The 15,053-nt window shown below is 45.3% G+C and overlaps 1 protein-coding gene and 1 non-coding gene across 2 annotated transcripts; one reads left to right on the top strand and one right to left on the bottom strand.

Annotated features, from left to right (window-relative positions):
* Positions 1–6,509: 6,509 nt before the first annotated feature.
* Positions 6,510–9,537, bottom strand: LOC123408478. The gene is made up of 2 exons (XM_045101581.1): positions 8,091–9,537; positions 6,510–6,810 (listed from the first exon to the last, which is right to left on the bottom strand). The coding sequence occupies exon 1, from the start codon at positions 9,457–9,459 to the stop codon at positions 8,098–8,100; it is 1,362 nt and encodes a 453-aa protein (XP_044957516.1). The 5' UTR covers positions 9,460–9,537; the 3' UTR covers positions 6,510–6,810; positions 8,091–8,097.
* Positions 9,538–11,129: 1,592 nt separating this feature from the next.
* TRNAP-AGG lies at positions 11,130–11,201 on the top strand. The gene has a single exon. It is a non-coding gene; the product is annotated as a tRNA-Pro (tRNA).
* Positions 11,202–15,053: the final 3,852 nt, after the last annotated feature.

A 15,053-nucleotide genomic window follows, 5' to 3' on the forward strand; every position in this document is an offset into this window, starting at 1 on the left:
CTATATACGTAGAAATGTCTTCTTCTTCTTCTTCTTCTTCTTCTTCTTTCTTATTTTCTTCTCCGCTTCTTCTTCAACTTCTCTTCTTCTACTTCTCCTCTTCTTCTATTTTTCCTCTTCTTCTCCTCTCCTCCTCTTCTTATTCTCCTTTTTCTTCTTTTCTTCTCCTCCTCTTCTTATTTTCCTTTTTCCTAATCTTATTTTCTTATTTTTGTTCATATTTCTTCTTCTTGTAACCCTAACCTAATTTTAAATATTACTAACCCTAATAATCTAGCACAAACCTAATAACAATAGGAATTAAATGACAAAACAAATCTTTTTCTTTTTCTTCTTTTCTTCCCTTTTTCTTCTTTTCTTCTCCTTTTTCTTCTTTTCTTCTACTTTTTCTTCCTTTCTTCTCATTTTTCTTCCTTTCTTCTCCTTTTTCTTCCTTTCTTCCATTTTTCTTCTTTTCTTCTCCTTTTTCTTCCTTTCTTCTCCTTTTTCTTCCTTTCTTCTCCTTTTTCTTCCTTTCTTCTCCTTTTTCTTCCTTTCTTCCCTTTTTCTTCCTTTCTTCTCCTTTTTCTTCCTTTCTTCTCCTTTTTCTTCTTTTCTTCTCCTTTTTCTTCTTTTCTTTTCCTTTTTATTATTTTCTTCCCTTTTTCTTCTTTTCTTCCCTTTTTCTTCTTTTCTTCTCCTTTTTCTTCTTTTTTTCTACCGGCCGGAGTGTTGGGGAGGAGGGGGCGGGGGGCTTACCGGCCGGAGGTGTCGACGACGGCGAGGAGGACGGCAGGCGGCGAGGAGGACGGCGGGCGGCCTGATGGCGTCGTCGAGTTCGTCGGTGTGCCGCGCCGGGCAGGAGAACGAGGAAGAAGAAGAGAACGAAATGCGATTTGGGTTGGAAATTTTCTAACTCCCGCTTATATAGGTGGATCTTTAGTCCCGGTTCGGGGCTCGAACCGGGACTAAAGACCCCCTTTAGTCCCGGGTGGAGCCACGACCCGGGACTAAAGGCCCTTTTTCGGCAGACCAAAATGAGGGAAGCAGGGGCCTTTAGTCCCGGTTCGGGGCTCCAACCGGGACTAAAGGGGGTCTTTAGTCCCGGGTGGAGCCACGACCCGGGACTAAAGGCCCGTGCTCGGCAGGCGGCAGGCGAGGGGCTTTAGTCCCGGGTCGTGGCTCCACCCCGGACTAAAGCCCCTCCTCGGCTGCACGATAAGTTTAGTCCCACCTCGCCCAGCGAGGGGGACTAACACTTGTTTATAAGCCTCGTCGCAGCATCTCCATCGAGCTCCTCTCTAAAGCAGGCTTACGGGCCTAAACTGACTGTAAATTTAAAAATTGAAACTATATTTGAAATTATGGAGAAAATTAAACCTCAATTCAAAGTGAGGTCACTTTGAATTTAGGTTTAATTTTCTTTATAAATTCTCATATAGTTTCAATTTTTTTCTATTTTCAAAATTAACTATTTTGTTATTTTCAATTAAAAACTATGATAATGAAAAGTGTTTGAAATTGAATAAATAATTCAAAACTATTTTCTATTTTCAGAAGTAATTATTTGACTATCCAAACTATTAACTATTTTGTTATTTTCAATTAAAAACTATGTTTATTAAAACTATTTTTGCATATTTGAGAATTTGACAAAACTATGATAATGAGAAGTGTTTGAAATTGAATAAATAATTCAAAACTATTTTCTATGATAATGAAAAGTGTTTGAAAGTTGGCATGCTATCATCATTTCACCCACATAGCATGTGTTAAAAAGTTGAGAGGGTTACGACAAAAACTGGATCCATTGTTGTCATGCCGTACTTTTTTCATGCCGTACTTTTGGTCTACAACTACCCCGCCTCGTGTCAGCTTCACCCATTTGCATCGAAACAAAGGGATATTAAAAGTAGGTCCATAGTCAAGTTCCCATATCTCCTCTATGTAGCCGTAATATGTTTCCAAACAGTGCCCATTCTCGTATGTTGCATCAAAGCGGACACCACTATTTTGGTTGGTGCTCTTTTTATCTTGGGCAACCGTGTAAAATGTATTCCCATTAATCTCATACCCTTGGAAAGTACATATAGTCGAAGATGGTGGCCTGGCCAAACAGTATAGCTGATCTCCAATGGTGTCGTCATTCATGAGATGTATCTGCAACCAACTGCCGAAAGTTTTCTCGTGTTCCCCTTTAATCCAAGAGTCAGCCTTCCCCAGGTTTTCGGAGCGTAGAATATTCTTGTGTCTCATGATATACGGAGCCACCACGGTGGAATTGTGTAGAACTGTGTAGTGTGCTTGAGAGAAAGAATGCCCGTCCATACATACTTTTGCTTTCCTTCCTAGTGTGCCTTTTCCTGTCAGCCTACCCTCATACCGAGATTCAGGAACACCAATCGGCTTAAGGTTAGGAAGAAAGTCCACACAAAACTCAATGACCTCCTCTGTTCCATAGCCCTTGGAGATGCTTCCTTCTGGCCTAGCACGGTTACGAACATATTTCTTTAAGACTCCCATGAACCTCTCGAAGGGGAACATATTGTGTAGAAACACAGGACCGAGAATTCTAATCTCTTCGACTAGGTGAACTAGGAGGTGTGTCATTATATTGAAGAAGGATGGCGGAAACAACAACTCAAAGCTGACCAGACATTGGACCACATCAATCTGTAACCCCGATAGACTTTCTCGATCGATTACCTTATGAGAACTTGCATTGAGGAATGCACATACCTTCATAATTGCCAGGCGAACATTTTCCGGTAGAATTCCCCTCAATGCAACCGGAAGCAATTGCGTCATAAGCACGTGGCAGTCATGAGACTTTAGGTTTTGGAATTTTTTGTCTTTCATATTTACGATTCCCTTTATATTCGACGAGAAGCCAGTCGGGACCTTGATACTGAAAAGGACTTCAAAGAAGATTCCTTCTCTTCCTTAGTAAGAGCGTAGCTGGCACGCCCTTGAATCTGCCCTGGATGCATGCCATCTCTTCCTTTATGACGTTCCTGGTCCTCCTGTGCTTCCGGTGTATCTTTTGACTTCCCATACAAGCCCAGGAAGCCTAGAATATTCACGCAGAGATTCTTCGTCAGGTGCATCACGTCGATTGCTGAGCGGACCTCATGGACTTCCCAGTAGGGTAGCTCCCAAAATATAGATTTCTTCTTCCACATGGGTACGCGCTCATCAGGGCCGTTAGGAACAGGTTGGCTGCCAGGACCCTTTCCAAAGATTACTTTTAAATCTTTGACCATATCAAATACTTCAGCACCAGTACGGATGACAGGCTTCCCCCGGGGTTCTGCCTTGCCATTGAAATGCTTGCCTTTTTTCTTTAACGGATGCTTGGGCGGAAGAAAACGACGATTGTACGGGTACACATTCTTCCTACATTTGTCTAGATATATACTTTCTGTCTGATCCAAACAGTGCGTGCATGCATTGTATCCCTTGTTTGACTGTCCTGAAATGTTACTAAGAGCAGGCCAATCATTGATGGTTACGAAAAGCAACGCTCGAAGGTCAAATTCCTCTTGTTTGTGCTCGTCCCACACACGTACACCTGGTTTGGCCCACAGCTGTAAAAGTTCATCAACTAATGGCCTTAGGTACACATCAATATCGTTGCCGGGTTGCTTTGGACCTTGGATAAGCACTGGCATCATAATGAACTTCCGCTTCATGCACAACCAAGGAGGAAGGTTGTAGATACATAGAGTAACGGGCCAGGTGCTGCGACTGCAACTCTGCTCCCCAAAAGGATTCATGCCATCTGTACTCAGACCTAACCATAAGTTCCTTGCGTCAGTTGCAAATCTCGGGAACTCTCTCTCGATTTTTCTCCACTGCCGACCATCAGCGGTGTGCCTCAACTTATTGTCTTTCATACGATCTTCCATGTGCCATCGCAACAACTTTGCATGATCTTTATTTCTGAACAGACGTTTCAACCGTGGTATTATAGGAGCATACCACATCACCTTGGCAGGAACCCTCTTCCTGGGTGGCTCGCCCTCAATATCACCAGGGTCATCTTTTCTGATCTTATACCGCAATGCAGTGCATACCGGGCATTTATCCATATTCTCGTACTTCTCACCGCGGTAGAGGATGCAGTCATTAGGGCATGCATGTATCTTCTGCACGTCTAATCCTAGAGGGCAGACAAGCTTCTTTGCTTCGTACGTGCTGGCGGGCAATTCGTTCTTTCTTGGAAGCATCTTCTTCATCAGTACCAGCAACTTTTCGAATGACGAGTCAGTCACACCGGTCTCTGCCTTCCACTTCAGCAATTCCAGTGTGCTAACCCAGCTTCTTCTGGCCATCTTCACAAGTTGGGTACAACAATTTGTTGTGGTCCTGTAACATCTGCTCGAACTGCAACCTCTCCTTTTCTGTGTCGCAACCTCGCCGTGCATCAGAAATGGCCCGACCAAGATCATCAGCGGGCTCATCTGGTTCCCGTTCTTCATCCTGATCTTCTTCTTCATTGTCTTCCATTGCGGTATCAGCATACTCAGGGAACATAGATCGGTAGTTGTCATCATCGTTCTCTTCTTCTTCATCGTCGTCTTCCATCATAACCCCTCTTTCTCCGTGCTTGGTCCAAACATTATAGTCCGACATAAAACCGGACCGAAGCAGGTGGCTCTGAATGACTCTTGAGGAAATGTAATCCTTCTCATTCCGACATTCAACACATGGACAAAACATAAAGCCACCACCATGCTTGTTCGCATCGGCTGCATCTCGAAAAGAATGCACGCCTTCTCTGTAAGCGGTTGTGCGTCGATCACCGTACATCCATGGATGGCTCATCTGTGTTATACGACAGTATATCAAATACAATCACGATCCTAAAAATTAGTACCGCACGGTCTAAACGAGGAAATATAGTTGCTAACCTTTTAGAATAAGTAGAAATAAAGAGGAAGAGGTTTAAGCGTGGCTCAGACATCTCATATCGTAGTTGTGTTCGGTGAACTGAAGCGGCATCGCTCTAACACACATTTCAACAAACACCTCTAGTGCATAAAAAAAATGGAGAGCTAGCACACACCCACACTCTTCCATCCAAGAAAAATGCAAGGAAGAGGGGAGAGGGGGGCTGTGCTATATATAGGCACAGGACTTTAGTCCCGGTTTGAGACACAAACCAGGACTAAAGGTGGCGCACATGCGGGTTGCACACCGCGTAGTCCTTTAGTCCCGGTTTGAGACACAAACCGGGACTAAAGGCTCCTTACGGGCCGGGACCAAAGCCTCGTGGGAGGCATTGCGATTTGGGGCGACGTGGCCGGGCCTTTAGTCCCGGCCCAGAGGCAGGCCGGGACTAAAGGGTCTAGGCCAAAGGCCCGTTTTCCACTAGTGAGGCCCGTCGATCCCAGTCTCAGCCTGATAATGAAACTGCCACATAGTCGTGTGCAGGATCGTGAATCACTTTGTTGTGTGGCACATTGGGTTTTATTTAAGGGTGAAGATAGTGTTTGTTGACCTTGCGTTGTATATCGAGAGAACATGCTCCAAGTGCTAGTAGAGATGTTTGTAAAAGTTGCTAGAAAAGTCTTGAAAATTGGGCGTGTTCTAATGGTACTCAAGGTAGAATAGATGGTAAATTTGTGGTCAACGAAGAATAGATGGAGAGCTCATCAAACTCACCATTGTCCGGAGCGTCCCGCCTAGTTAACCCTAGCCACCGCCCCAAAAAAGCTAGTGCTCCACCGTCCCGTCGCTGGTCCGGCCCGTCTCCAGTGGCCTTAGGGTCATGGAGGCAGGGTGGATCTCGGCCCTTGGTGGTGGGAGGGTTCCGTTTTTAGATCTTTCTTCGAGTTCTGTTAGGGTTTGTGTTCTGCTCAAGAAGGAAAGACGGTGGCCGCTCCCTGAAGATGGAATAAAGGTCTTCCCGCCTAGTCCCCGTTTCGGTGATGCATCTAGCATCATTGGTGGGCGTGTGGAGGTGTGTCTTCGACGGATCTATCTTTAATGGATTTGCTTGGATCTGTTCGTCGTTCGTCTTTGTTCGTGTGTTTTTAGGTTGGATAATTACGATCTACGCTCTTCATCTGCGACAGTTGTTGTTCTGGTGTGTTGGTCCTATAAGGCCTTAGCATGACGAATTTTCAACTGTCTACTACAACAACGTTTGCCCGACTTCAACGAGGGAGGAGCGATGACAGCGGCGCGCCTTCGTCTCGCTTCAATGCTTGTAGTCGTCGCTTGATAGTCTTCGGATCTGGATGTAATTTTTATTGTTTCTAGTTTTTGTTATATTACCATGATTGAAGATGAATGGATTGAAAGTTTTTCTCGCAAAAAAAGGTAGAATAGATGGTAAATTCCTGGTTTCTGGAACTTGTGGGCACATTTGATAGAGGACCTGATGCTCTCAGCTCAACTTTGACTACATATTTTTTGAGAAACCTCAAGCTCTGAAAGTTGATGTTTGTATCATATCCATCTCTATTACATCCAGTCATCAAACAAAACATCCATGCTCAGTGCGCAAGAAACTCAATCATCCATGAACTCGAAATTAACAAACTCATTCCCTCATGCAGATAAAAGCTAGTTCATCTAGACTGATTAAGAGGGTGAACATAAACCCAAGTCTTCCAACACAAACATCACTACATAACATAAACCAGAGTCTTAGACCAAACTCAGCCTTCTGACAACATATCCTACTTACATACACATACAACGCTTACTACAGACGCTTACTACAGACATCAAATTGCATCAGCACAATCTTGAACATCTGCCATCCAACTCCAGGCGTACATAGCCCAAGCAAGACCAAAACAACAGCAAGCAGTCTCAGATCTGCAGACATGTACGTATTTAGTTAGAAAATCAAAACAACTGCAGTTGATGCAATGGGAAACTTCCCTATCCCAATTTCTTAGGAAGCATGCATGTGCTAAACTGTGGAGTACTCCCTCCATTCCTAAATATAAGTCTTTTTAATGATTTCACTAGGAGACTACATAAAGAGCAAAATGAGTTAATCTACACCCTAAAATGTGTCTATGTACGTTCGTATGTAGTCCCCTAGTGAAACCTCTAAAAAGACTTATATTTAGGAACAGAGGGAGTACAACATAGCTTAAGAACAAAGGCACAGAAGCTGCTGATTTTGCAGTTTGGAAGCAATATACACAGAAGTTGGCAGACCACACAGGTGAACCCTATCTATTCTTGGAAACAGAACATGGTAAATAAGGAGTGCTCATAAATAGAAGACTCGGGGCTTTCAAACCTCAATTTACAGGTTATACAACATTCTTGTTTTAAACATCTTAGTTCAACTGAATGAATGATCTGTAGTAAGTGCTATGTATGACTAACGATGTACTCCTACATAAAGATGCAAGCGCGAAAGCCATTTCCTCTCCTAAGATATGGAGCGATCAAAACTAGCTGTCGAAACTAGTGTGTAATCCTTCTTTTCAGTTAATATTCTCAATCACATACATGGGGGTTAAACATGCATGCAGAATCAAACCATGAATTGACTACCTGTGCTAGCTAGTTTAAAAGGTAGTCAAGCCCCATAGAACAATAATTAACTTTCTATATATAACCATGGGAGTAGAAATGCGAAGCAAGTGTGCAGTTGATCCGATGGGAATCTTTCCTATCTGCTAAATTGCAGAGTACAATATAGCTTAAAACAAAGGCGCAAAAGCTGTTTCTTCGTGCTTCCCAAGAATCCTAGAGCCATCTTATTGCAGTGAATCAAGATAAATAAAAAATAGCAGACCATGACATGTGAACTTTATGCTCTTGAAAACACAACAAGGTAAATAAAGAGTATTCAGATATCAGCCTATTTTTTTTGAAAGATCCAGCTAGATGCTGGCGTATATTAAAACATAGCAGGGAGAAGTGCGGTTACAAAAACGATGGTGGTGCTGATCGAAGGATCAAGGAAAAAGGACAGATATCAGCCTATAAAACCCATCAATTGGCCACCTCTCCTAGCTAGTTTGATGAGGTAGTCAGGACCAATAGAACAATAATTAATTCTCCATATAACCATGTGAATAGAGCAATCAAAGCAGGCACCCAATGGCAACATAAACTGAAATAATTAGGCTTACCAGTTGATCAGATAGTTGGTTCCGATAACAGCGGCGGGAAGCTAAAGTATGGGAGTGCATGTCTGGGATTGTAGGTATTCCCCATCTTTGTGCATACTTTGGTAATTTCATAAGTCTTGACCTCCATTGAGTAACAATCCACATTCTCAAAATGAATACCACCTTCTGGAGCGCCGCGGAAGAAGAAGAATCCCTCGGCTGCACCCATTGTGCAAATGGAATGATACTGCCCAGGAAGCTGTATGATATTCTCTAGCTTCCATTGTTGCGAATTATTCTTCAGAGAGGTATGGTGGATGGTAAAGGATCCGTGTTGAGAGACAAGAGAAAACATGTCGAGGGTTCCTTCTCGGCCCATCACAACAGCATTTAGGCTACGATGACCGAAGCTCTTGTCAGGCAGATGGCTGAGCTCCAGATGGTAGCCGGTGAGAAGGTCGACCGTGGAAAACCTCAAAGTGCGTGCGTCCAGCACCATCAAATGGTCACTCCAGCCAGAAGGCTGTGTCCAGTAGAAGCAGCCACGCGCGCAGTCAGAACAGGACATGTGTTGAATAGAAGGGGAAATGGGAGACTCGAGCATAGACCATTGCATAGTTGTGGACGGGAGCACAAAGAGGACAAGCTTCGTCGTGTATCTTGCTATGCATATCACCTTGAACTTGAACTTAAACCTGAAAGGCTGTTGGTCGCCGTAGTCGTCGCTGGTGTTGGGATCAAGCACGGCCTCAAATTCCGAAAGGCACTCCTGCGGCTGGGCGGCGAGGTCCTCAGGTATGGTTGGAAGCAGCAGGTATCTGCTGGAGAGGGGGTCACAGACGGCGAGGTGGAAGTCGGCGGCGTTGCACCGCTCCCGTTTGGTCCACGTGAGGCGGTCACAGAGTTCATTGTCACCCATTTCCCTCGAGTCCTTGAGGATGCTTACTTGGCAGCCGTCTTGGCGGTAGGTCCACATGTGGACGGAGCGGGGGTAGATGGATCTCCAATCGCGGCCGTCGCGGACGTCGCAGGGGCGCCAGCGGGGGCCTTCCTCGTCGTCTTGGACGCCCGGCGGCATGAAGTAGGAGGAAGAAGACACGACGGCCGGGACGAAGGAGAAATCGGCCGCGCGGGGGGCGAGGGCGCTGGCGAGCGGGGCGGAGGGGTGAGGCGCCTGGGCAGGGTGGAATCCGCCCGCGTCCATGAAGCCGAGGAGGGGAGGGCGATGCAGTGCGCGGAAGCGGCGGCGAAAGGCGCGACCTTTGATGACGCGGCGGAAAGAGGTGCAGGCAGCGCAGGCGCGGGCGAGATCGTCCGGGGCGGACAGGCGGAGCAAGATCTCCTCCAAGAGGTGGTCGGGAACGGGGATGGAGGCCAGCGCCGGCGGCATGGCTGCCGCGGTGTGGTGGAGAAAGGGGATCGAGGGTCTGGGATGCTGGGAGTGAGCGAGTGCGAGTGCGAGTGTGGTGGTGGGCCATTCTCTTTACCGTCCTACAGACCAAGACCGCCGCAAAGTTTAGAAAATTCTAGGTGTAGCTTCAAAACGTTTGAAATGAAATTCTACGTTCTATTAGTCTCAAAATAAATGTCTTAAATTTAGTACAAATTTGTATTAAAGCTACTACAAAGTTAAGTTACTTATTTTAGGATGGAGGGAGGAGTAGAATTCAAGCCTCCTACTTGATTTTCACACATCAATCTCAATCTAAATTAAAATCTCATTAAAATTATACTTACACATTTTCTTCTGAAATTGGAAAGTGTTTGTAAATGTTCACAAATTTGTAAAAAATGCTCACAAATTTTTAAAAAATGTTGATAACTTAAAAGTGTTTGTAAATTGAAAAGTATAAAATAAAAAATGAAGTAAGAAGAAAGTAAAATAAAAATAAAAATAAAAGGAAAGGAAAAAATAAATAAAAAGCAAAATGAAAAAATAAAGAAAAACCGAAAGAAAAAGTCGGTTTTCCCAAAATATGTGGAGATGAAATCCGGGAAATGGGCCGGCCTCTAGGAATACCGACGCTTAGGGGGGTACGCGACAGGTCGCTTCGCAGCGACCTGTGCACCAAATAGGAGCTGCCGTCATTGGCAGGAGGAGTGACATCACGTCGCATCCGGAGTGGGTCACATTTTTTTTTCTTGGCCCATACGAAGGGACACGAGATTGAAGGCCTCGAAAAGGGAGGTGAGCCCATAGAGCATACGTCAAGAAGCGGTCATATTTAAGGATAGTTTTCTCTGTCCTCTAGGGCTGGGAGGCATCCTATCCTCTACGTACAAGGGGGTCATTTCTCCCTGACATACCATCGTCATGGTCGAGGGATGGGAAGGTGTGTTTCCAACCGTATAGGTTTAGAAACATTGGGATAATATACACGAGACTGTATATATGTTGTCAACTCATACAGATCATCATAAATAGCATCGGCAAGCTCATGTATTTTGTGATAACTTACTGTGAAAGTATATTGTTCCCAAGTTGAGAATATACAAGGAAATTTTAAAATGAAATATCTAGTCCGGTCTCATTTGAGAAGCATGTATTCTACTTCATGCACTACTTATCGGCCTCAATGTAGAGATTTGACCATTTATTCATGTGACTATCCGAAAATATGCTTTAACAACAAAATTCTAGGTTGTGATAGAATTTTCTACTCATTTTCCTAAAAAGCAACAATTTATCAGTTTAATCTAGTTGGCTAGTGATTTTAATACTTATTAGCATGAATATTATTAAATATATTTGTATTTATTATCGTTTTGTATTTATTATCGTAGAAGTAGTTCAACCTATGGTTGTCTATGGGTATAATTTTCTATATCGATATGTTAAGAATAAATATAGAGCTCTTGTTCATATTTTGGTTGTGTACCAAACATAGTGCATCAATTTCACACAAGCCTTGCTTAATCTTTTTTTTACCTACCATTTGAATTTTCAGGAAATATAAAATAATAATTTTATTACTAATTGCATTTAGAAAATAAAGGTCACATGTGAGGGTTTAGGGCCTCGCCAGTTTATAAATGGCATGTGGAAAAAGCAGCATGAAAGGGCATTTGGTCTAGTGGTATGATTCTCGCTTAGGGTGCGAGAGGTCCCGAGTTCAATTCTCGGAATGCCCCTCTTTTTTTTCTTTTTAACATTTTTACATATAGTAGATTTTTGTTAATAATTTTTTACATGTATACCGGAATTTCTTGCATGTAGCTAGCGAATCAGATGTCATGAAAATCCTTGTGAAGTAGCATTGCATTCAGAAATACTGTATATACTATTCTCTTCCAATCTGTGTGAATCGAGTAGGTGCAAAAAAGAAAGACACAGGTGTATACAGTTACTGACTATCAAAGCTAGACAAATATTGTTGGACGCATTACCAATCATCACAACAAGGGGGTCTAGTAATACTTCCATGAAAAGAAAATGAACAAATAAATAACAATTATCAAGGAAAACTACTGCAGCTTGGCAATCTGAAATTGTGAACCATCATAAATAAATGTCCACGGATGGCATCAAACCAAAGTTCTTCAGGACCAAAATAATCTTATTCCACTGGTGTTTTCAGTCATCAGGGCATGGCAACCAGTCACATATAACCCATCAGGAAAAAACCCATCTTATATAGTATCGGCCAATGCTTCTCCTTCACCATGCCCATCACCAATGCCGTTCTCCCTGGGACCTATGCATTCTTCACTGAAGCTGTCCTTGTTTCAGAGATGCATTTCTGATCTGAAGGACATGGTTGCGAGAGGAGAAGATCCTAATCATACAGAGTGTTTTGTTTACGGTGCAGACATGCAAACCTTTTTAGGATTTTAGCTTACAAGTGCAATTTCCTGGATGAGATCCCTAACCTATGTTTCACACATTTTTGTCATAGCATTGCTCATACATTATCTGTTAAGCGACATAATGATAGAATAGGTCGATAGTTATCTAGGCCTATTGATATCTCTGAGATTGGCGTTCTGGTCGCCTTGTAAAGCCTTTTTATTTTTTATTCTGAGCTGCTTGAGACTATTCTGTACTTCTTTAAGACTGGTTTTTATTTAATAAAATGGCTGCATGCATCACTCGATGCAGAGGCCGGGGCGATGCCTTCTTTTCGAAAAAAATACATTATCTGTTACTGATGGAGCCGCACAACCCTGAGGCCTGAACCTCCGTCGATTGAAAATAATGGCATGGAGTTGATGCAAGAAGGTATAGATCCACCATCTCTACTAATAAAAGCACGAGAGGGCAGATCCAACTCACCATCTCAACCGTCTAATCACTTAATCAACGGTCACAAAGCATCGTTAACGAAATTGTTGCCCTCGTTAACGAAACCCCACCCTAATCCCGTCGCTAACAACACCCACGCACTTGAACCACTCTCCCACGCACGCGAACTCGGCCGCTCGGCCCGCCTCAGCCTCGCGCAACTGCCCTTGCCCCCACCGCTCCCATTCGCTACATGCGCCCCCGCCCGCACCCCCGCTCGGCCCGTCGCCGCTCGCCTCCTCCCGCATCGCTCGCTCGGCCGCTCGGCCTGCCCCCGCCTCGCGCAACCGCCGCTCGCCCCCGCACCGCCACATCGGCCCGCCCCCGTCGGCCTGCTCGAGCGCGCATCTTTGGGAGAATAGGAGAGGGCTCGGCCAGCCCCCACGCCGCTACACAGCCCCGCAGCCCCGCCTCCGCCCCGCCGCCCCGTTGCCCCGCCGGTCCCCTCGCCTCCGCCCCGCCGCCCCGCATCCACGCCGTCGCCCCATCGCCCCCATGCCGCCCTGTCGCCCCTCACGACTCCCCACCATGTTCGGGAATCGCTCGCCCCCACGCTCGAGCCCTCGCTAACCCCCGCCTCCCCTTTGACCCTGCATATGTGCCCCCCGCCTCTCCCTTCTTGTCGCCGGTCGCCCCGCCCCGCCCACACGAGTCGCCTCCCACCACTCAGTGCCGCCGGTCGCCAGGCCCCGTACCCGCCGCTAGCCCCCGCCTCGCCACCTGCTCGCCCGCTTAGCGCCGCTCCCGCCTGCACCGGCTGTGGTAATCATTATCACCACGACGCATGCGTTGCGTCGGTCACCGGCAGGGGCAGGGCTAGCCGATGGCTGTGGATCAAGCCGACCTGGCAGCGGCGCATCTTTGGGAGAATAGGAGAGGGGAGAAGAAGGAGAGGCCCGAGGGCGGCTAAGGAGGTACTACGCGCCGCCACCTCTGCCTCGACGTGCCACCAGATCTCCACCTCGACGCGCTGTCGGTCCCCTGCATCAATGTGGCGCTGAAACTCCACCTCGAACTTCGTTTTTTGTGGTATGGAGCCCTTCCCCTATCAACCAAATCTTTCTATGCGCCTTGCCTGCCGCTTTCGTAGATCAAGCAACGCGTAACATTGCCCTGCTGGGCTTGTTGTGCTCACATGCTCATCTGTCGCACAGTGCCATCCCCATCCCCGTAGCCTCTCCGGCCCAATCGCAGGTTGTTTCCCTCCATTACATTATGAACCACCCAAGGACGCACGCGAGCAACATCTGGCATTCGGAGCCTCACAAGTTCCATGGTTGCACACAAGCTATGGATCGAAGGAGAAGGAGCCTACAAACTATCACTAGTGGGGACGGGGCCTTTAGCCCCGGCCCGTAAGGGGCTTTAGTCCCGGTTCACCAACCGGGACTAAAGGGGCGGGACTAAAGGCCTAACCTTTAGTCCCGGCCCTGTTACAAGCCGGGACTAAAGGTGCTCCACGTGGGCGCCTCGTAGCACCCCAGGGGCAGGACCTTTAGTCCCGGTTCGTTACACGGGCCGGGACTAAAGAGTTTCAGATTTTTGCTTATTTTTGGGTTTTTTTGAATGAAATTATTTTTGGGTTTTGGGGTTTTAGGGTTTAGGTGTTCGGGAGATTAACGTGATGCCTCGTTTGGTGTTCGGGAATTAGTTTTCATATAATTTAAATAGAAATGATTATGCATATATATATAAGATTAACTTATCTTACAAGCGAGCATATATATACAATTATATGGAGATCTGAATTATCGGGACTAGAGCCCGTCTATTCGATTACATGGACGAACATCAGTAATGGCCCCTAGCTACACTAAATCGTCCTTTGTCATCTATAGCTTCGTCCTCAGAAAGATCGCAAGCTCCTCTGCAACAGCAATCGCGCGTTGCTCTGGTAGGACATTCGTCCTCATGGCCGTGTACTATATAAGAAGAGGAGATGAATATGAATATGAATCATGATAACAAAGAATGACGGGTAAAAATAGAGGTGTGAATGTTCATTGCTTACGTCGAATCTGTGATCCTTGTGCTCAGAGGTAAACGTGCGAATGGTCTCGCAAACATAGTATCCACATAGATGCGTTTCCCGTGGCTGCTGGTCGCACTTTACGAGAATATAATATATATAATCAAAATAATAATCTAGCATCATAAATGTATTGAAAATAGAAGTATATCATACTACTACTTACCTGAGCCGCTCTAAAGGTCAGCTTCTCAGGAAAGTTACCGGGAGTCACGCACTTGAACCGCTTCCAAACCCTGCCCGACAAGGATAATGATTTGCTAAGTTTTTCATTAATTGATATATCAGAAAATCATCGAAAGAGACCGATAGAGCGCAAGAATGATTGAAATTACCCTTGGAGCATGCCCTGCAGGCTTTGGAACTGTTCCAAGGGTCTCGATAATGGGTCGAAGGCATCAACTCTTCCCTTATCAATTTGAATGTCCAACAGAATCCAATGGAAGCTGCACATGTATATATATATATATATATATATATATATATATATATATATATATATATATATGTGTGTGTGTGTGTGTGTGTGTGTGTAACTTATCAATTACACTTATAAGTGAATGGACACAGCAGAGTAAAGACCCTCACCTGAAGTTGTATGGAAACAGTATGTGGTCACAGAAATTTTGATCTGTTAGAAACCTTAGAAGGTTTTCCTCCGTCTCCTTGGGTT

This window comes from Hordeum vulgare, chromosome 7H, assembly GCF_904849725.1.
Source record: "Hordeum vulgare subsp. vulgare chromosome 7H, MorexV3_pseudomolecules_assembly, whole genome shotgun sequence".
Lineage (NCBI taxonomy): Eukaryota > Viridiplantae > Streptophyta > Magnoliopsida > Poales > Poaceae > Hordeum > Hordeum vulgare.

Coding starts and splice junctions, on each gene's coding strand:
- LOC123408478 (XM_045101581.1), bottom strand. CDS start 9,459: ATGCCGCCGGCGCTGGCCTCCATCCCCGTTCCCGACCACCTCTTGGAG.